This window comes from Penicillium subrubescens (genome assembly GCF_028828155.1).
Source record: "Penicillium subrubescens strain IBT 31985 chromosome Unknown utg000007l_segment0_segment0, whole genome shotgun sequence".
NCBI classification, from domain to species: Eukaryota; Fungi; Ascomycota; class Eurotiomycetes; order Eurotiales; family Aspergillaceae; genus Penicillium; species Penicillium subrubescens.
The window spans coordinates 488,250-508,472 of record NW_026643157.1 but is presented as its reverse complement, the minus strand read 5'-3'; the positions used below and the strand labels follow the sequence as shown (position 1 = coordinate 508,472).

The following is a 20,223-nucleotide window of genomic DNA, read 5'->3' as shown; positions in this document are numbered from 1 at the left end:
ATTGGACAGAGAGACTGCAGGGTCTAATAAGTTATCCAAGCAGTTCTCACTAGCTATAGGTTGACGGCGGGAAGACAGACTCTAGAGGCTTAAGCGACATGAGGACTAAGGAAGGCTGGAGCCTGGGAGGAATTTGGGGGCCAAAAAAGATTAAGTGAGAACTCAATGACTACAAGCTTAAAAGCTTAACTAACTTAGTTAGATTCTAATCTAAATGAATCATCAATTGTCATCAAGTCATATCCCGACTTCAAGTAGGAAGCCGAAATACTTGAGATCTCGACGTCTAGCTCGTTCAATCCGAACACACGGGGTATGTCATGTCAAAAAAATTAACGCAGAAATCCGGATAACACCCTCATAATAAAAGCAATCGAACCACATACTAACGCTCAAATCCTCTTCGCAGCTGTATTAGCACCCTTCTTCTGATCATCGGGCGGCAAGGAATCGGTGATCGAGCGGCGATCATATCCGACGTGTTCCTCGTCACTCACTGGCTGCCCATACGCCACGCCGTAGTCATCGATATCAATATCAACCTCATTCCAGTGGTCACTGGTCGCTGGCACGGGGAAGAAATGAGTCAAGATCCAGTATGTCCCGCCAGAGACGAGTACACCAGTGAAATAGTTGATGTTGTAGATGTACTGCGCTCCGACGGGGACGTTGCGTCCAACGGCACCAGCAAAACCGACAATGTTGATCATGATGCCAGCGAAGTAGGCAGCATAGGCGCGCCAGGAGAATCCCATGGTGTAGTAGTAGGGGTCAGTCTTGCGGGCGCTGTAGAGCGCTTTGATGTCGAGGTAGCCCTTGCGCACGATGTAGTAGTCGCAAATCATGACGCCGGCAATGGCGGAGAGGAACAGAGAGTAGGCGGATAGGTAGGTGGTGAATTGGTTGGATGACACCACAAGGTTCCACTGTAAGAGCATATATATTAGCAATCTATGTTTTTCTTAGGAGCGATAATGGTGAACACATACCGGACACATGGCTAGGCCGATAGCAGCGCAGATGTAACTGCCACGACGGATGTTCAGATACCGGGGCATCAGGGCAGTCAAGTCTGTTCCGGCAGAGACGGAGTTGGCAGAGATATTAGTTCCCAGCTGGGCAAGAGCAAATCCAGTGGCGATGACGAAGATGCCAAAGCGCTGTCCAGAGCTAGCCCCCTCGAGGAACATGCCAAGTAGGTCAAGCGGGTTCCAGATTGGGTCACCCTTGTAAATGACTGACGACGAAGAGGACACGATAATGCCAATGAAGGAAGTAATGCCGAATCCAATGGGAATGGTAAGCAGCTGAGACCACAAGGCGTCTTTGGGCGTACGAGCAAAACGCGAGAAGTCGGGATCATTCATGATCAGAGCAGCAAAATTTCCGATGCAGCTCATGACGCCCTTCACAAATACCCAGGCCAGTGTGCTGCCATGAGCAGAGCTGCCCTGGTGAACGATTGGGCCGATACCGTGAGCCCGGGAGATTGCCCAAGCGAAGAAGGCAATAGCAGCGATGGGAGAATAGATCGCCTTAACGGTGAACAGGTGTCGCACCTTGTGAACTGGGAACCAGAGAGCTGGGAGGGAGAGCAGCCAGAACAAGAAAAAGCTCAGGAAATTCTTAGTGTCGACTCCAGCGCTGGCAGAGAGGCTATTGTGCAAATTCTTGTAACTGGGCCAAATAGCCTCGATCATCAAAGTCACACATTCACCTGAAAACGGGGGGATTGTCAGTACTAGCTCCCATGTGCCATGCGGAACTGAAATTTTGGTTGGATTTCGTACCTCCAATATAGCTCTGCACGCCATACCAGATAATGGCCATGACAACACGATTGATCACCGGCCAAAATGAACCCCAGATTCCGAATGACGCTCGCACAGTCACTGGGAAGGAAATATGATAGACAGCACCGATGCGACCGGTCAGACAAACGAAGCCTGCGGCAATGAAATATCCAATCCAGACACAGAGCCAAGACTGCCACCAGGAGAGGCCATCAACAATCATGGAGGAGGAGATCATCCATGTGTTCTAAGTTTCATGTTAGACTCATCTCCGATTTCGGACTTCTGGAAATAATGCACTCACGATGTTCAGTGAGTCTGCGATCCAGAACGCGATGTAGTTCAACCATCTCCATTGACGACGTTCGGGTTCGACTGTGGTTTAAAAATTCCCATCGGTTAACCTGGCTGATTCTGGAGAGGATATTGAGGTGCATGAATGGCATAGTATTCATAGCGACGGGCGCGGGGGACAAGCTATTGTAGCTTCGGCAACGGTCTTCTCACCTGGCCTCAAATCGTCATTTGTCAACATCATCTGGGCATTCGATAGCCCCGGCTCATTCGAGACGGCAGCTTTGTTGAGAAGCCATTTGATTCTCGACATGATGCCGGCCGATGTGAGATGCAGTTGCAAAGAAAAATAGTCGCTCAGAAGCACGCGAAAGCAGAGTCAAAGAACAAGAAGAACAAGCCCGGGATCAACCTGCGGGCAGAAAAAGAGGTGATGTCAATTCAAGAATGATATTTGCTAGGCCAAGATCCTGGGTCAGGACCTGGGGAAACTATGATATAATAAGTCGCCTGAGGGGGCCCGGGCAGTCCATAGAGTTATCAGGTTTGCTCGCATGGTCATGGCTGATCCGGATCCTGGAGCGTCGCATCCTGTTCCCACTCTGCCATGGTGCGATAAGAAGGGTCAATCAGAAGGGCGCTGGTGGGACGATCTTGGCTTCCAGTCTGCCATGTGCGATATTTCGGCTGCTATCTGACTGAATTAGCTTGGTAGGTGTGGAGGGTCGAGCACGACTGGCGTTGGGGTAATGCGCCTATCATTTCCCATTGCCCAAGTTACTCGAGTAAGACGAGGTTTATCTGCGATAACGCGGGTGCAAACGGCTCCACTTTTCCTCTCCGCAAGCAGAAGGGCGTCGGTGATTGGCCGATACCAGCAATGGCGCGTATCTAATCATCGAGGGGAAAACTGGGGCTGGAGATTGTCGTTGAAGTTGACTCGATGAGATCGAGTAATGGCAAACTGCGGTCACGTGGTTACTTGTGCCGGTGATCGGCTTTGGGCTTGGATACTTCGAGCTGAGAAAATACCGAGTCCGAAGTCTGAATCTAGAAATTAGAGAGAAGTTTCGGCTAGCCATGCCCCACAATTTCTCCTTTATCTTTTCTCGGAAATGCTCAAACAATTTAGGTGAGTATATACCAATATCGAGGCAAGACTGCCGCCTATCACCCTAGCGAGTTGATCACCTAGCCGCTATATAGAAGTACATAGCTTTCGGACCAAACCTCTCTGAATAACCTATTCGCTCGCCCTAATGCTGAAGGCTCGGCTTATTGGATCTGATTTATCATCTGCCTCTTGAATCGTCCCAAGTACTCGAAGGCCTGTCTGAGAAAGTGTCAGCGAAAATGAATCCGTGAGCCTTGGCCCGGCCATTGTTGTTCCGACTATGTGCCCTATTCGATTCTCCTGACTCTATTCCTTCCGTTCTGCTAGCCTGATTCCTTAGGCATCCAATCCATCCGCGGAGAATTAGCTATTTAGGCTGTCTTCGAAAAATATTTGGAAAAGAGATGAATGTTTATTGACTACTGCCTCAATTGGAGTGTTATATGAGTATCTTCTTAGGATATAGTTAAATCTTATACTATTTTATGGCTCTGTTTTTACGGAGTACTATATGGAGTACTGTATTCAATATCCATCCGCGCAGCCGCGCCAGCTTAAGGACTCGGAGTATAGAGATAAACCGGACCCTAATGACTCGGCCTAAGATACTCGTACTCGTTGCCCCTAGTTGGTGGGAGTGGAGAGAATAGGCGTTGAATTTTCAACCAATGTTGTTCACACGGATCCTTAGATGTGATATAATCGAAAAAATCTGTGAAAAAAATATGCAAACGAGGTATCTGTCTGGTCCTTGTGCAAAGAATTACTCCTAACCCTGGCCTGGGACCGGCATATGAAATTTCACATTGTTCATTTCCTCGTTTGTAGAGAAGATATCGACTATGATATTTTTATATACAAAAACATATCCCTCTTACTTCCATCCAACTGAATACTTGAACATATCGTTCCTATCCAACACAAAAGATTCATACCGTAGTCCCCTATCAACCGGCGGCCGTTCAACGTCGTGTGTGACATTCGCCGAGACTTCTGCCCATCCCTCCCACAGGGTTCTCCAGTAGCATGCATCAGCGGCTGGGGTTAGGTATCGTTCCTGGAAGGTTTTGACACTGTTACTGGCTATACGCTCTGCCTTGTCCGGGTTCTTCAAGAGTTCGTCCCTGCGTTTCGGAAGGTCGGAGAAGTCTCTCTCGAGTTCCACGTAGTTCTGTTCCGGGCCGGACAATACGAGGAGATAGTGGTGATGTTGGATATACTGCAGCTTATGCGCCACGATGACGGACCGACAGGCATGTCTGTACTTAAGGGATGCCGAGTATTCGCGACCTGGATATCGACGACATTTGTCAGCCTTGTACAGCAAAGTCGGGTTGTGAAAGAAACGTACCTTCGACATGCCCAAGAAACATGGACCGACAGTGATCCTCCATCGACAAGAGGTTGGCCTTCTTGCTCCAATCCAACTCCCTTGCCATTCCAAGGCTTACCCGTGCAATGTACAACAGCATCCGATGCAGCTTTGGTGCAAAGCTCAACTTACCCCGCCAGACCAACTTCTGTTCTTTATCCGCGAATCTCAGATTGGATTCAGCGGCCATGATGCTTTGTACGACTTGTCCGTATGGACTGATGTTACTCTTCGCCCAGGAACAGTACCCGAAATCGGGCATCAGAATGACCGACTCTTCGGATGCTTTCCTCGATAACACCCAGACCGGTGGCTGACCGCGTCAATGTCATCCACGCGATCTTAGATCGAGAAGATAAACTCGATTGTGGGGTGCGAGGTACGATTTGAAGACGAGGATAGCACACGATATATAGATCCTAGAGTACCAAGGATCTTGCACCGATGGTCATCCCCTTTTGCTCTTGTCGCCACGACGTACAAGTCTCCGTTGGGGATAATGGCGCGGGCCATGCCATCTTTGAATGGAACAGTGCTCAGATCGTCCCTTGATATGCGCCCCTCGCGACTTCCAATGCTCAACCCCTCGCTGGATGTCCGCTGCCTGGCACTGACTTTGGCTCAGGCCTAGGTTCTGGTCGTCCCGTCCGTACTGGAAACTCCAAGTTGCAAGGTGCTCTGGTACAGATGGCGGTGGCCGGGCGAGACAGGTGAGACAGTCGGAGCATTGAAATGCCGTGGATGACTGGCAGGTGCAGTGGCCTGCTGGGATAAGTTGCGTGAGGTGCGGTGGGACATTATCACGGTCTGAGTTCATCCCGAACCATATCAAGTAGATGAAAATACCGTAAGCGTCGACGGCGACTGCCAATATCATCCGCTGAAAGGAACACCATCTGTTCAATGATCGGTGTATGGCGAGAATGCTGAAAATGGCGAGAATGGTAAGTGGGATACCTGGGGGAAGGTAAGGAGAACACCAAACCTCCCCCAGGAGACTTAGCCAGAGGCTCAGATATTGTCTCAGCCTACATGAAAAAAGACAAGGACAAAGGATGCTTGAACAGTTCACCCAGTCCAAACATAAGCAAACATAAGGTATGCGGCCTAGTCAAACGAAGGATTTGTGGTGTAGGTTGGTAGGGTTGGCGCGTATTTAGACCCAACTAGATGACTCACAGGATTGTCGCCTCTGACCGTCTCACCCAACCGGATGTGAAATTTAAGACTACATTCCCTGGTCCACGAGATTGCTGATAGCCCAATAATGCATAAGCGCTACGCTATTGTAAGATTTGAAAATAACGGTATTTCACAGGATATCTTAATTTATAGATCAAAGCTATCTCAGTGACGTACTGGTCATAGCACAAAGCTGCCTTTCCAGGAGATGTCCCACGACACAACGCTAGCTAGAAGTTGTGATCACCTTTGCATATCATTAACGGGATTCGTATCAGACCGTGATGATAATTTCACTTAAAAAGCGACGGCAGAGTTTAAAGCAGGCTCAACAAGGGCGAGTCTTTACCTAGCACCAGAAAGAAAAGTGCCATATCTTTCAGTCATCCAGCATATTTTATAAAAAACCATTCAATGCCATATCTGATAAACGATGGACACACATTGTAGATTCGGCGTTACTATGCTCTGTGAAGCCCAAGGTCCATCTCGAAGACTCCGTCCGATAAAAACAAAGATACCAAAAAGGTCATGATCCTTCGGCTTCAGCAGAAGTCTTTCTGTAGAGCCAACAACTCTACGGAGAGATATAACATGTATAGCTCTTTCCTAATCCATCTAAGCACCCTCCGGCGAGTCAGTAGCGACTGCATTACTAGCTCTAAACTGTGTTGGGACTAACCTCTTTCGGTTAGCTCCGCCCCGTGGGGTTTTAGGCTCTCTCGGCCCACTCTCTTCTCTACTCAACCCGTTTACACTGCTTCGTGCCCAGTAGTTGGTACAACTCCTTTGTTCGCTCGTTCGTGGTTCTATCAAACCGTACCCCGAAGATACGCCGCCGACTCCCCTAAAAGCTTTCATTGGTTGATAGTGCGAAGGTGGATAGTTCTAGGCACTTAAAGGCTAACTTCATCCGGACCGCTACTGCAGCCGTCGAATTTGTTCCTGTTTGGGCTTCGGGGAGACAAGCGATAACAACATTATGTCCACCGATGCATCTGAGGGTATATAGACTGGGATCACCGGCGTCGCAGATAGAGGCATCATGTTTCTCGTCGAGCATCTCTTGGGCAGCTGCGAGCTGGATTAGGAGGGCACATACCCAGCCCGCTGTGTAGTGGTCACGGCGAAGGCTGCGTTGTCCAGCCATCTAAGCGAGAGATGGTTGAAATCACACACTCTTGGTACCCGCCAACCTGATGGTCAACATCTCAGTTATTTCGCGTCAGCATCTTGGCAGACAGGCCTGACCGGGATAAAGAATGTCCGAATTCAAAGACCTTGTTATCGTTCATGAGGGCTTGGTTGGACTTGTGTCATCCTTAGCCACGTAAGACCCTGGCCTTAGGGACACTCTTGGCGCTTGTCGCTTCCCGCCGCTCGACCTTCGTCTACATTACGGTCTCTTTAGGCCGCTTATGCATAAACTCTAGACAGTAGTGAAAGTAGAATCTTGCAGGGTACACTAACCTGGGCTAGTTGGTTGCAGAAGAGGAGGCAGAACAGGGCAGGGCGCCTAGGTGGTGGCTCGCTATCTAACGTTATGGGTGAAGAGGCGGCTGGTTTCTCGCGCAAGAGGCTGTCATTTTTGGCGTCGGCTTTATAGGTCCTTATACTCTAGTTGTTACATTGGATGAACTATTCTGGCGCGACTCGACTTTAAGGTGTCGTGATCCTCAAGAGATGAACACGGCCATGCTTTCAGTAGTTCAGGAAGTCTTGCTCGTAGACAGCGGATCTTTAGCAACGAAGGAAAAAAAGATCTAGAATTGTTTGATTTCTCTGTGATCGAAAACAGACTCCACCAGTCTTCCGACTGCTGTACAAGGTATCGTACACAATAGGAAGCCATGATATTTTCTCTACCGGCGCAGCGCATCTCTAACGGGCGAATCACCCCGGCGGAAAGAAGCTATAATATCTGTTAGCTTATGTGTCAATTAAAAATGCCAGTCGCCCGAGTCCAACAAGCCCCGAGAGCTTCCATTGCACCTAACAGCGGGGCGAGTCCAATTCCCAGAGCCTTCGGACTAGCCAGTCTATCATGATATAGGCTCTGTAGCGAAGGAAAAGAAGGACCGGATCACGCTTTTGGAGCTGTAAGAGCTACAGCAGAAGCAGCAGGGAACGATTGAATCTCTGCAAGGCAAAACTCGGGCGACGTGACATCACAAAATGCAGACATAAACATACCGTCAGCCTCCTCCCAAGCACGACCGGCACCGAAGCCGAGGCCAACCCAGGCAGGCCAGGCCCTCCGCTTGAACAGAAGGACAGAGAAGACAACACCGAAGGACAGACCGAGGGAGGACTTGATGATCATGGAGGAAATGGCGCGGTCCCACTATCCAACCAGTTGATGAATTAGCTCATTGATTCCGTATCCGATTTAGCCGATAGCCATCAGGCACAATCTTCTGCCTCTTCAACATTGATTTGGGAGAGACAGGCTGCCGATAAGACGGGTGTAGATTGTCGAATTCAATGGTAGTTTCGTACCTTCTCGTTAAGCAGAGCCTCGCTCACGGGCTTGGTAGCCCGCGCGACCGGCCGGGTCTCGCTGGAATCGGCCATTGCGAAGAATCTAGGTAGGTATAAGTTAGTTTCGAATCTAACAGACAGCATGGTAAGGGTTAGGGAACGTACGGTTGTATAAGGAGAGTGAATTGAGAGGTTGATTGAATCGGAAGTTGCAGCGTGCAAGGAGTCGGGAGTTACGAGTGAAGGTCGGGCAAAGGCGGTCGGGGAATTTCGCCGCGGTTTTTTTCTCCATTTGGGTCAACTTTTTTTCCCTTCAAGTAAACCAACCCCTCATATCGGCGATTTTGTTCGGTTTTCGAGATGCCTTTGCTTGCGGGGGTAAGTTCAGAGTCTTGACGTTTACTCTATTCATTCATACTGGATTCTAACTCTTTTGTGATGCAGCCCTCGAGCTCGTCGCAAGAGGCGCTCCTCCGCCTTGAAAAAGGTAGCAGCGCATCCCCAACTACCCAACTTCACGAAGCAGCACAGATTCTTGGTGTGGACCTGAAAACCTGTGAGAGTCATCCGGAGACACACCAGGATGCGAAAATCCAGACAAAGGCTACTCCGAAGGAGGAATGGGTGCTCCGATGGTTGCTGAAAAGACTCCGGACTGGGAAGAACTACCGCGTGGACCCAGCTTCATTCCTATTGCTGCGGCAGCTCATTGGCCTCATCTCGCCTAAGAATTTGGCGACAATTCTGAAAGATCAAGGTTTTTTCTCGATTCTGTGCGATACAGTTGCGGACTTAGAGAATGACATCTTTGCGACGCTGGGCAGTGGTGCCCCGACCACGAATTTCGAGTCCGACTCCAGCAATACGATGGATGCGCATCCCACGCAGGGGACCAAGAGGAAGAGGGTTGTCGGAGAGAATGATACCGAGTCTATGCATCTAGACGAGACACCGCAGAATCCCTCCTCGTGCTTCCTTGCGTTCATTCGTGCTCTGGACTGCCTCTATGGCGTCGTGACCCTGGCTCAGCGGACGCTCGGCGTGGATGAAGTGGCCAACTCTCACCTCAAGTTGGCGCTGAGAGGAGAACCCGAAAGTGTTGCAACTTTGTTGGGCAGGTCACTTCAGATGGCTGCCGTTGCCGTCACGCAATTCTCGCAGGCAGGTAAAACAACCGATCTCCAGCACCTACTGCTGGTCTTCCCTGCAATGCTTGAGCTGTGGGAGTCAAGATCCTACCGCCAAGACGACACGAACAACAATTCAAGCAATGATTGTTTTGCCAAGTCTTGCTTTTCTCACGCTCTCCGGCTTCAACTCTGCCTACGAAGCATCAAATTCGACACTGACGAGAGAGCCCATCTTCTCCATGCCATTGAACGCATCGTCGCTCTCCATGTGTTGATCCCAGCTCGGGAGGCTTTCTTTGCCCGCGGCGGCTCTGGCATTGACTACTCCAAGGAAGAGCCGGATTGGAGTTCGGTGAAACCGGTGACTGATACATTCAGACCCATCATTGGCGAACTTTCAGTCATCCAAATGACACCAAAGAAGCCTAACAATCGCTCTTTCCACCCCTCGTGGCGATCCATTGAGCTTCTTCCGGAGCTATTCGATAGCGCCGTGCGTGCTGTCCCAAGAGATGATTTCAGACGTCAGACACACGAAGCCCCTTGGCTGGAGACTTTGTTCGTGGCAGTTGCGGAGCTGGCTTATTCCACCGCAAAGGATGAGGAGCCGGCTACGTTCTCTGCCAGGTTCATCTCTGTGCTGGAAGACCTTTTGCGCATTGCTCTCGATCGAAGTGTTGGCCTATCACTGCAAACCATCCTTACCCATGCCGGGTATACCGGTCTCCTCGAGCAAGGCCTAGAGCAGGTTCAGTGGAATGTCACGGCTCTGGTTATTAGCCTTGGCGTTGATGTTTTCTTGCCCAACTCAGGTCTACGCGATGCGAGCAAGCTACTGGATGCGTTACTTGACAAGATCATGCTTCAATGGCGCAGTGATTCTTCCAAGGATACTAAAGTCTACAATACGATTAAGAATAACATCGTCATCCCGCTTCTGCGGGGCTTTGCAGGCGCGAGAGATTTGACATCTTTCATGGAAGTTTGGCATGATCAACTTATCATCTTGGAAGAAGCCCGCATCCGCAACAACAGTCTCCCATTCTTCTCTGTCTGGGAAGATGATGACTTGTGTGATGTCTTTTCTGAATTGACGCGGACTTCACTCACGAGTGTCAACTTTGCCGCACAGCTGCAGACTGCTGCAACTGCAACTCGGGCTGAAAATGGCAAGATCTCCGAGTCCTCGGCGTCATATGCGAAGTTCGTTGTGATGGAGGCCACTTTCCGAAGCAAGGTATTGACGGCCGATTCGGAGGAGGTTTTGGCACAGTTCCTGGAGACATTGACATCTACTCTGTCATCGAAGCAAATGTTCCACTGGCGCTGGCGCATGTGGCGGTTCGTGCGGAATCTTCTGCAGAACAATTTGCTCGCCGCCGATAGTATTCTTAACAAGGCTACAAAGCCTCTTGTGAGCATTGCTGCAAAGTCCCTTCACCGCAATCACAAGAACTTGGCCAAAGCACCACTTGCTCCTCTGGAGTCATGGGAGATCTATCGGTTCGCTCTACTAGTTGTCAAGGGAAAGCCCAGCGATGAACAACTGGAAGCGTTCACCGATATCTCCAAGGATGTTACCAAATTGGTCTCATCAATCACCACAGAGGATTCTCAAGCCTCGATGGAGGCGCCCTGGGACGGTCGAATTGATACCTTGTGTTCACCAGCCACGCTAGCTTTGGCTTATACTTTGGCCTTAGTGAGGGAACCTGATGCCTGGGAGAAGGTCAAACCCGAGTACCGGTCGAGCTTGTTGAAGCAGCTCATGTCTCTGGCCGCCGTTCAGTACCACTCGTCCTCCTTGCCTCTGGAGACTGTTGCTGATAATGCGCGGTTCCTTCAAGCATGGGCGAGTGTTGTATGCCACGAGTATCTGCTCAATGTGCCATTCATTGTGCCGGACCTAGTCCTTCTGCTCACCAAGAGCCTCGAAGACGACGTCTTCAATCGCCGTCTCTACGTGGAAAGCGTGCAGCGGATCCCTGCTGCCTTGATCACCCGTGGTCTAAGAACTTCCCTGCTGGATAAGCTGCATGATATCGTTGTTCAGCAAGACAGTGCGCCCGAAGTGATCCTTGGCCTTTTGACTATGATGGCAAAACTCGCAGCCATGCCCAAGTGCGATGCTAATGTCACGAGCGACTGGGAGCCGATCTGGACAGAGGCCCGTGCCATCTCCCTGGATGGTACTGATTTGGATCTGCATATCATGAAGGCTTTCCGCAGCTTGTATCGCGCTGTCATCGCCAAGCTGCTGGTCCTGTCACAAGACGATCGATATGAGACATTCAAAAAACTGTATTCCAGAGTCTCCAAGCAGGCATCCAAGCTTCGACAGATTGACCGTGATTCCATGGCCTGTTTCTTACTCCGCCTATCTTTGTCGGAACTGTGGGTTCATCGCAAGGAGTTGGCCAAGGCCTTCTCAGAGGATGACTTGGCGTCCTGCCGTCAACGCGTGTTTGGATTGGTGCTGGCTGACATGAAGTCCGTCAAGGATCAGTGCAGGAAGCAGAAGCTAGAGGAGACAATCACCCTCATCAAGACCATCGATGCTCTGGAAGACTTTGAGGACCTGGCAACAAACAACATTGAGGTTGAGAAGTTCCTTTCCAAGCTTGAGCGTTACATGGAGATGTCGATCGACTCGGCTCCGTCGCGCTTGATCCGCCGGCGTCTAATGGCCTCCAAGGGATCGGAGAAGAAGTCTACCGAGCCAATGCTGCAATGCGCCGAGACTCTTACCCTCCAGTCACTGTACGCTGAGGACCAACAGCTCTTCATCCGAGCCACCACAGAGCGTTTCCGCTCGATGACCGGAGAACAGATCAGCGAAGCAATTCAGGAGATCCGTGAGCTTGGCTTCAGTGGTCAACACGCCGCATATCGACTGCTTGTGGTCTACCTTGCGGTCATCTCCCTCCAGCCCGTTGAAGACAAAGATAGCCCTATTTCTCGCGAGCTCTCCCAGCTCAGCCAGTCACTTGCAACGACGCTCGTTCACAGCACCTCAATTGATCAATTCTGCTTCACGGCTGAAACCATGGCCCTTCTTCTCCGCGTGCACACTCGTAGTATGGCTCAGTGCAACGTCGATGACATGCTCGCCTCCATCGCTACCGCCGCCTCCAAGAGTGGCCCACGCATATCACCCGAGTACGCCCCCACCATCTACACCCGTCTTTGCCGCTTGATGGGTATCATCCTGGGTCTACAGCGAGTCAAGATTGGCGGTCGCTTCCATCTCGTCGTCACTGCCATGCAGCGGCTACTCGGCTGCCTCTTCGCACGCTCTCGTAAGCGCTCACGCTCCAACCGGGCCGCAGTTATCTCCCACCCCTTCTGGCTCGCTCCCCTCGACGCCTCTCACACGTCCAACTTTACCCGCCTCCTCACTTCTCTCAGCGACCCGACTGTCTCTGCCGTACTGCGCTCCCAGCCTGGCATGTCTCGCGAGGCTCTAACCGATGAAACGAAGAAAGCCAAGCGCATCGCTGGCCAGTACCTCCAATACGTGATCATGTCGTATGCGCAGTGCTCGCTGCGTGGGTCATTGGTGCCGGATGTCAAGGCCGCCCTGTTGCCTGGTCTGTATGCGGCGCTGGATGTGATGTCGCGGGAATCGATGCGGGCGATGAACGCGGGCTTGGATGCTTCGGGTCGGGCCGTGTTCAAGTCTCTTTATGATGACTATGTGAAGTTTGGAAAGTGGAATAAGGCGTGATCAGGTCAGATAAATGTCTTGGAGAGATTTGGGATGGGAGTCTTGGTCATTTGCTTGCTTTTCTGTTCTTTTGTACCATATTTACATTACTTGTACTCCATAGATTCATGATATCCCTGAATGCATTGATGATAAATTCATCTTCATGAAGATGTTACCTGGGTGCATATGACTAGGGAAAAGCAGTTGGGGTCGGGCATAAGACTAAGGACAGGTAAAATAAGTAAGAGATTCAATCAAAACCAAATTCAAAAACTTTCATTTGAAGTAGCAAATAGGCCAATTGACTTCCAGCCAGAAGCCGTCTAGAGTAGAGATATCTAAGGGGTATCATGTAAAATCGTGAATCATGCGTCAGAGGAAAAGATATGGAGACTGAAGTGAAAAGAAGAAGTATGATAGCGAGCCAGGCAGCAGCTAAAATCAAATCATGGATGTTTCAAGTGTGCGTGGGCTGAGACAAGGCATCGACACATTTTCCAAGACTGGAATTCTGGAAGTGTGGCTGCCAGCAGTCATAGTCGGTGTTCCGTGAGGTGAGTGGCCAGTTTCCGTGGGATTGGCGACTGAAGCGTCTGTGATTGGCGGGTCCAAAGTTACGCCATTGTGACCGCTGTGCGTGAGACAACCGACGCAGCTGCAGTCGTTGCCGCACTGGCAGCTGCCGGTTACGTCGGAGCAAGCACTTGGGATTCCAACTGGATACTCGATAGTGTAGTATTCGGATGGGTGCATCAATTGCTGGTTGAACGCCGACAGAGGAGAGGAATAGCTTCTAGGCATAGTCGAGTTGGGATCGGAGTACGACTCGAAGGAATTTTGGTGGATGCCATGGTCCATTGCGGGTGTCTGTTGCATAAAGAAGTTTATTGGAGTCGTGGCGGCGTTTGTTTGGAAAGATGGAGGATTGTAGGTATTAGCCATGGCCTCGGGGGTAGAGTCGTCTCCGTCAAATGTCATCATAACACCCATTTCTTGGACATGTTGACGCGTGGTGTTGTTAAAAGGATGGGCTGCACAGCCTAGACATTGACAATCATCTCCACAACTGCAGTCATGGCTAGTGTCGCCGCTGAGGGTTGTGGATGCATAAGCGGAATTTTGAGAATGGTCCATAGGGAAGGTGGTCATGTTGGACGGCGCAATTCCAAGCCCATTCATGGAGTTTGAATATGGTGTGGAAGACACGTTCGGGGTGTAGCCGTTCATGTAGAATGACTGAGCCCGAGTATTTTGCATTGCGTAAGATGGAATAAAATTCTCCTGTGTAGACGCCATGGAGTTCTGCCAGGAAGGCATCTGTTGCGCAGGGAAATTCATGTAAGACATGTCAGTCCATGATGTAGGCTGCTTTGGTTTCGATCCATGACTATTGGCGACACCATCGGCGACAGAGTTGGAGACCGGTTTTTTCCCACTGCAGCAGGAACCCGTGGCCTGTGATGCTGCTTGTGCCACTGGTGGAGTTTGCGGCTTCTGGGAGCAGCAGCTGGATCCATTCGCAGCTTGGGTGGACCCTTGGGGCAATGAAGTAGTTTGATGACTGCGGTTGTCGTTAAAATCATCTTGTTCCGACTGATAAGAAGGAAGGTTTCCGAGGTAGTTCGAGGTGCCATCTTCGAGTTTGAGACTCTCAGGCATGGCCTCTAAGGCCTTGGCGATGTTCTCCGGGGTGGCTTGAATGTTGCTCTGTCTCCTTCCTGACTTTTGGATTTTGCCGGAAGAAGGTGATGATACCGAGGGCATGGAGACCGGAGTAGATTGTGATGAATCGCTGGCACCTGCAGGTACTTTGTAAAGCGGTCGACACAAGCAGCTTGAGCCTAAGCAGATGTTAGAAAAATGTCAATCAAGTCGGTCGTCTATAAACCTCACCTTTGGGTATGCGGACCATAAAAGCATAGGTCTTTTGGCAGCTGCAAGTCCCTTTAGGGTGAGGGCACTTAGCCAGTGGCCGACCCGCTTTAGGCACTTTCATCATGAGTCTGTCGAAGTGCTGGCATTTTGAAGATCGATGGCCGCGAATGCAAGGCTCGCTAATATCAAGGCACTGTCAGTAGCGCATTCAAGCGAGCATTTTCAGCGCATGTAATTACCAAGACCACTTGGCACCTTCTTCATCGAGAGGCATTGTTGTGATTGTGTAATATCCGGAACGTGCAGGGTCCAGTCGGGACGAGGCTGAAATGATCGTCGAATGACGATAATCGACTCCGCGCTGGCGCAAGCGTTGTACCTAGGGCTTGGCGCAAATTCGATGCCCGTCACAAGGGCTCCTGCAAGTCCCGAATTTTCCGTGTGACCTGGCGTTGTGTGCGAATATGTTGAATTCCTTCTATAGGAACCAAATGTTCAAGCCATATGCGAGATCGAGGTCAGATCTCTCGGCTTTTGGAGCGGGGTCAGGCGGAACCAGGGCGGGAATGGAAGGTGTTCTGGCGATTTTTGGGGTAGCGGAACAAGGCGTATGATTCGAGGGCATCCGTAAGAACAATTCGACGGGGGAGCAGCGAGAGAGGAGAACCGATCGGAGTGCCAGAGCCGTGTGAGTGTCAAATGTCTAAAGCCGAAGTGACAAGAGAAGAAAACGATGCGGGGAGGTGACAGATTACCTAAGCCGCATGAGGCTTGGCGTCGGCGGACAAGTTGGCATCCGCCGAGGCGCTTCCTTGTTGCTCCGATCAACAACGAAAGCTTCGCAATGCCGCCACAGGCCACTGAGGGCCCGCAGACGGATGGGAATACCCCGTCCTTCTTCAGAATCCCGCCTCCTATCAAACAGCTCTTCGACCGGTTCCCATTGACCACGTATCCTGCCAACGACTTGCCGGAACGAGTTCCGTCCGGGCGCGCGGATAACCAGTTATTTGTCTTTAGCGACGCAGCAAGTGCGCGACGCGGGCGGCCGTCCTTCAATCCGCAATGTCTTAAGTGGCAGGTTTGTTTGCCGTTATCTTGCGACTTCCAGAACAGCTGTCCCTAACGGTGTCTGCAGGCGTACCTGAAATTTGTCGGGATCGACTTCGAGATCACTCCTTCGAACAATCATGCTTCGCCGACTGGCGCTCTCCCCTTCCTCCTTCCAGCATTCCCCACCGAAGCAGCGGTCACAATCCCCTCGCACAAGCTCCAAAAATGGGCCATTGAGCAGGTCCACTGTGAAGAGGAGCAGCAGTTGAACCTCCGCTTCGACGTATATGCCTCCCTTTTAGACCACCGGATACGCAATGCCTGGGTATGTTACAATTCTATAAGCCTGAGTTGCAGAGAAACCATATTATGGGCACTCAAAATACTAATACTTCCGTCAAGTTATATATGTTGTACCTAGACGACGCCAACTTCAAGGCCGTGGCACAACGACTCTACGTGAACCCCTCAACAACATCCTCCCTTGTACGGGCCGCCCTTGGATTCCAACTCCAACAAGCAGCGCGCGACGAGCTCCTCAAATCATCCCCCTATATCGATGTGGCTGCTCTCGAGGGAGACGCAGGGAATGCATTCGAGGCGCTATCTACCCTACTCGCGGAGGACGAGCACTTCTTCGGCCGGCCAAACCCCGGCCTTTTCGACGCCATCGTCTTCTCCTATACACATCTGATACTTGACGAGGGCATGGGATGGAAACATAACCGATTGGCACAGTTGCTCCGACAGCACAAAAATCTTGTACAACACCGGGAAAGACTACTGCGATTTTTCTAGACCTGTATTATTGAGCGACAAAAAGTGACAGAAATAATATCTCCCCCTGATCACTCCACTACCATTTGAGAGGTGTTTTCCATTTTTGATTTGATCACACTTCTATGCCTTCTTGCTGAAACACACCCCAAACCACACCCTGATACCAACCCACTTCTTTGCCCGCACACCTAGTTTCTCGGCCAATTGCTCATCCACATCCCGTTCCAGAACCCCATCCTGACCCTGACCCTCCTGGCCAACTATATCCTCCACCTGGAACCCGGCCTCCTCAGCAGCTGCCAGTACCTCCGAGACGGAGTGGCAGTAACTCGTCGGCCGGATCTTGACTCCAGTCTGCGGATCCGTGAATCCAGCTTGGCTGCGCATTCCCATGTCCGCGTGCATATTCGTGACCAGTAAATACCCGCCAGGTGCCATCGTGGCAGAGGCAGCTTCGAAGAACGCCTTCGCTGGAATGTGCTCTAGTACAAGAGTGGAAATCACACCGGCTGCACCTGAACTCTGAAGGGATGCAGGTAGTTGCGCCCGCACCGTGGCAGGGTGGCGTAGATCGATGGTGTCGAGAGTCACTTCGGGACTGGACTTGAGATCTTCGCGCTGGGTGGAGGTTTGGATGGCGGATCGGGCTACATCCAACATGCCTGGGGATGCATCAAGACCGACGACATCTACCTTGGTCGGGGAAGTAATATCCTTTTCATTCTGGCGCCGATACTGTGCCAGTGCTTCGAGTAGTTGAATCGTGTTTCGCCCCGTACCGCAGCCCAGATCCAATAGTGTCAATTGTCCTGATTGTGCCTGGAAGCGGGTGTATACGCGGTCCAGGAAGATCGGCAGTAGTAGACGCATCTCGATTGTGTCGAGGCGTTGGAGGAAATTCCCATCTGTGTCGTAGACCTATTTCAGACGAGTCAGTATTGGTGATTGTCAAGTATAGATTTGCAAGATTGTTAGATGCATACCTCTGCCCACTTATCATACGCCTCCACCGTTCCAACATATTGAACCGGCTGTGGATCACTATCATTAGGCTTTTCAGCCAGAAGTTCTTGAATAGTTTTCATGTTTTTGCTAGAGTAGTAGGTAACAGTGTTGATAACCCTACAATGCTGTTACAAGTTTCGAACATGTTCCACGAGGGCAGAGTGGAGATATATATTCCTGCGGTTTGTCACATTTTGTTAGTTTTTGCAACCCCACACCTCGGTCCCGTCCCAAAGTAGACCCCGAATGCAAGATTGACTCATTCAGTCCCTTGAGCAAGCGCAGTGACTCAAGACAACCAAAAAAAAAAGAAATTTTTTTTCCAAATACCTCGGCCAGGCAGCGATAGCGACAAGACCTGGGAGATGCGCCATAAGCTTCAAATTTGGGTTGGCGTGACGTTGGAATGGGCTACTTGTGAATCGGACGAGAAGCCATGTTTCTACGGATGGATGCAGAGTATTGAGAGCAATGATTCAATATTGAACAAACAAAGATTGAGATTCAGATTTCAATTCATTGTAAATTGGAGAAAATAATTGAATCATACATTATCATGTCACCATTAGAGACAAGTAAAGAAGAACGGGCACCAAAAGCCCTTCAAGGAGAGGTCGACACAATTCCAGAATTGGAGAGAGCGCAAGGAAGAGAGAGAAGAAAAAGGAAAGGGAAAAAAGCTAGAGCAGAGCCAAGGAAACAAGAAAGGCTTTAAGAGGAAGAGAGAAAAAACCAGAGTTCCCAAATCGAAGAAACAATGAACCAGGGAGCGGGAAAGCAGCATCATGGTCTTGACCACATAATCACGCCGTGCCGGACGGAACATGGAGCTCGTGAAGAATCGAAGGAAGAAGAAAAGGCTGAACGAGGAAAGGAGAAAGGAAACAGTCTCAAACAAAAGAAGAGAGAAGAAGAAGAAGAAAATCTCAACCACATCGATGTGGTTGTATCGCTCGCGGTCTTATCATCGCCATAAAATCAGGTTCCACATCAGAGTACTGTACTCCTCAGTAAACCGTCGCTCCAAACGGAGCCGTCTCTTTAAGATCCTCAACCAAATCCTCCACATTATTCAAATACCTTCCCAACAAAGCCTGTTTCTCATCCGTCGTCCGCGTATCACGTATCATCTTTCCCGGTCCAGCGGAGGTATGTGAATTCTGCGACATGGGTCGTGAGGAGATCTTGCTCGGGCTGCGCTGCAGACCCGGCGGGCTAGCGCTGCGCCCCAGAATCGGCGTTTCAGGCATGAGATAGAAGTACAGGAACTCGACTAGCTTGAGCTTGACCTCTCGCGAGGTGGCGCGCTGCTTGAATAGTGATGTTACCGTGAGGAGGCCGTCTAGGTCTTCGAAGGTGCGAGTATTGGCTGGGCAGTCGAGGAGTGCGGTGACGAGGGTGAGGAGGGTGGCGGATTGGATGGCTGGGCAGTTGATTGGGTCGAGGAGGTCGAGGAGGAGGTTCATGTAGATTTCGCGGGCAAAGAGGGTGCGGGAGGGGGGTGGAGGAGGAGTGCGCCTTGGATTAGATCGAGGGTGCAGACGATGAGCATGTCGTTGGTGCCGTTGCTGCCGCGGCCGAGTAGATGTTCGAGACAGGATACTAGGCGCATGGCGACTGTAGAAAGATGTTAGAATAGACTATTTCATAGAATTGGTCATTATCTTGGTTCTAGGTAATTGCGCACCATTCCATTGAAAGCTTTCTTGTAGCTTGAAGAATTCTCTGAAGGCGGGATCATCTCGCAATTCGGCCAGCGCCTTGGGAGCGGGCTGGGCCTCGGTTGCCAAATATGACCGCCGGCGGTCGGGTGAGCATTTTGATTTGGATAGACAGATTTGTGCGAGTAGGCCCTCGACCTGGCGCAATCCCTTGCGGACTTTGCTGGGTTCGTGTGAGGAAAGATAATCGAATGAATGCGCTAAAAGGGTCTCCATGAGGATGTGTTGAAGTGGATGGAGGAGGAGGAAAGCGGGGGAAGAGGGTGGTGGGTTATGTTAATAAATGATGGCAAGGTGGAGGAATGAAGAGGGTTAAAAAATGAGATTTTGTAAACCCTTGCAAGAGTCCAAAAAACCCACGATCAGCTCAGCTGAGGAGGCTGGAAAATACACGAAAGTGGAAAATCCAGGCAATCGGTGTGGTCCGTGAGGCCGATGAGGTCAGTTGGGGGCGGCACCAACGAGAGTTCCGAATAAATCATCAAATAACAATGAGCATATCAAATGATAACACTAAAAAATCATCATAATCCATAATAAAGTAAATCGGTGGTAAATAAAGCCACCCGAAAAGGCAATTTGGCTGGTTGCCCCGGGCGACCCACCACAGTCTAGTCCCTTTTAGGCCATTTTAGTCTGCTTCAGCCTCCTCCAGCCCCCTTCTAAGCGCCTCAGCCTTGCCTAATTTTCCTAGTTTCCCGGTTTCAAGGGGAG

General features: G+C 50.6%; 10 protein-coding genes across 10 annotated transcripts; 3 read left to right on the top strand and 7 right to left on the bottom strand.

The window, feature by feature from the left end:
* Positions 1 to 221: 221 nt before the first annotated feature.
* On the bottom strand, positions 222 to 2,687 carry N7473_009936 (nucleobase cation symporter-1 family protein). The gene is made up of 5 exons (XM_057155875.1): positions 2,301 to 2,687; positions 2,098 to 2,168; positions 1,791 to 2,040; positions 990 to 1,717; positions 222 to 926 (listed from the first exon to the last, which is right to left on the bottom strand). The coding sequence occupies exons 1-5, from the start codon at positions 2,398 to 2,400 to the stop codon at positions 393 to 395; spliced, it is 1,683 nt and encodes a 560-aa protein (XP_057004530.1). The 5' UTR covers positions 2,401 to 2,687; the 3' UTR covers positions 222 to 392.
* Positions 2,688 to 4,069: 1,382 nt separating this feature from the next.
* On the bottom strand, positions 4,070 to 5,450 carry N7473_009935 (uncharacterized protein; the record flags this gene model as incomplete). Its single annotated transcript, XM_057155874.1, has 3 exons — positions 4,070 to 4,491; positions 4,553 to 4,886; positions 5,055 to 5,450. The coding sequence occupies 3 exons, from the start codon at positions 5,448 to 5,450 to the stop codon at positions 4,076 to 4,078; spliced, it is 1,146 nt and encodes a 381-aa protein (XP_057004529.1). The 3' UTR covers positions 4,070 to 4,075.
* Positions 5,451 to 6,602: 1,152 nt separating this feature from the next.
* N7473_009934 (kinesin light chain) lies at positions 6,603 to 6,905 on the bottom strand (the record flags this gene model as incomplete). The annotated part of the gene is made up of 2 exons (XM_057155873.1): positions 6,603 to 6,836; positions 6,858 to 6,905. 2 exons carry the CDS (start codon positions 6,903 to 6,905, stop codon positions 6,603 to 6,605), a joined length of 282 nt encoding a protein of 93 aa, XP_057004528.1.
* Positions 6,906 to 7,617: 712 nt separating this feature from the next.
* On the bottom strand, positions 7,618 to 8,329 carry N7473_009933 (MICOS complex subunit MIC10; the record flags this gene model as incomplete). Its single annotated transcript, XM_057155872.1, has 3 exons — positions 7,618 to 7,667; positions 7,949 to 8,099; positions 8,255 to 8,329. 3 exons carry the CDS (start codon positions 8,327 to 8,329, stop codon positions 7,618 to 7,620), a joined length of 276 nt encoding a protein of 91 aa, XP_057004527.1.
* A 267-nt stretch (positions 8,330 to 8,596) lies between these two features.
* On the top strand, positions 8,597 to 13,093 carry N7473_009932 (ribosome biogenesis protein URB2; the record flags this gene model as incomplete). The annotated part of the gene is made up of 2 exons (XM_057155871.1): positions 8,597 to 8,614; positions 8,681 to 13,093. 2 exons carry the CDS (start codon positions 8,597 to 8,599, stop codon positions 13,091 to 13,093), a joined length of 4,431 nt encoding a protein of 1,476 aa, XP_057004526.1.
* A 423-nt stretch (positions 13,094 to 13,516) lies between these two features.
* N7473_009931 (copper fist DNA-binding domain-containing protein) lies at positions 13,517 to 15,224 on the bottom strand (the record flags this gene model as incomplete). The annotated part of the gene is made up of 3 exons (XM_057155870.1): positions 13,517 to 14,916; positions 14,969 to 15,129; positions 15,190 to 15,224. 3 exons carry the CDS (start codon positions 15,222 to 15,224, stop codon positions 13,517 to 13,519), a joined length of 1,596 nt encoding a protein of 531 aa, XP_057004525.1.
* A 570-nt stretch (positions 15,225 to 15,794) lies between these two features.
* N7473_009930 (putative mitochondrial outer membrane protein (Sam35)) lies at positions 15,795 to 16,801 on the top strand (the record flags this gene model as incomplete). Its single annotated transcript, XM_057155869.1, has 3 exons — positions 15,795 to 16,031; positions 16,089 to 16,328; positions 16,406 to 16,801. 3 exons carry the CDS (start codon positions 15,795 to 15,797, stop codon positions 16,799 to 16,801), a joined length of 873 nt encoding a protein of 290 aa, XP_057004524.1.
* A 102-nt stretch (positions 16,802 to 16,903) lies between these two features.
* On the bottom strand, positions 16,904 to 18,162 carry N7473_009929 (class I SAM-dependent DNA methyltransferase; the record flags this gene model as incomplete). The annotated part of the gene is made up of 3 exons (XM_057155868.1): positions 16,904 to 17,701; positions 17,767 to 17,905; positions 18,119 to 18,162. The coding sequence occupies 3 exons, from the start codon at positions 18,160 to 18,162 to the stop codon at positions 16,904 to 16,906; spliced, it is 981 nt and encodes a 326-aa protein (XP_057004523.1).
* A 383-nt stretch (positions 18,163 to 18,545) lies between these two features.
* Positions 18,546 to 18,764, top strand: N7473_009928 (uncharacterized protein; the record flags this gene model as incomplete). The annotated part of the gene is made up of 1 exon (XM_057155867.1): positions 18,546 to 18,764. One exon carries the CDS (start codon positions 18,546 to 18,548, stop codon positions 18,762 to 18,764), a length of 219 nt encoding a protein of 72 aa, XP_057004522.1.
* A 31-nt stretch (positions 18,765 to 18,795) lies between these two features.
* Positions 18,796 to 19,483, bottom strand: N7473_009927 (cell division control protein 14; the record flags this gene model as incomplete). Its single annotated transcript, XM_057155866.1, has 2 exons — positions 18,796 to 19,405; positions 19,476 to 19,483. The coding sequence occupies 2 exons, from the start codon at positions 19,481 to 19,483 to the stop codon at positions 18,796 to 18,798; spliced, it is 618 nt and encodes a 205-aa protein (XP_057004521.1).
* Positions 19,484 to 20,223: the final 740 nt, after the last annotated feature.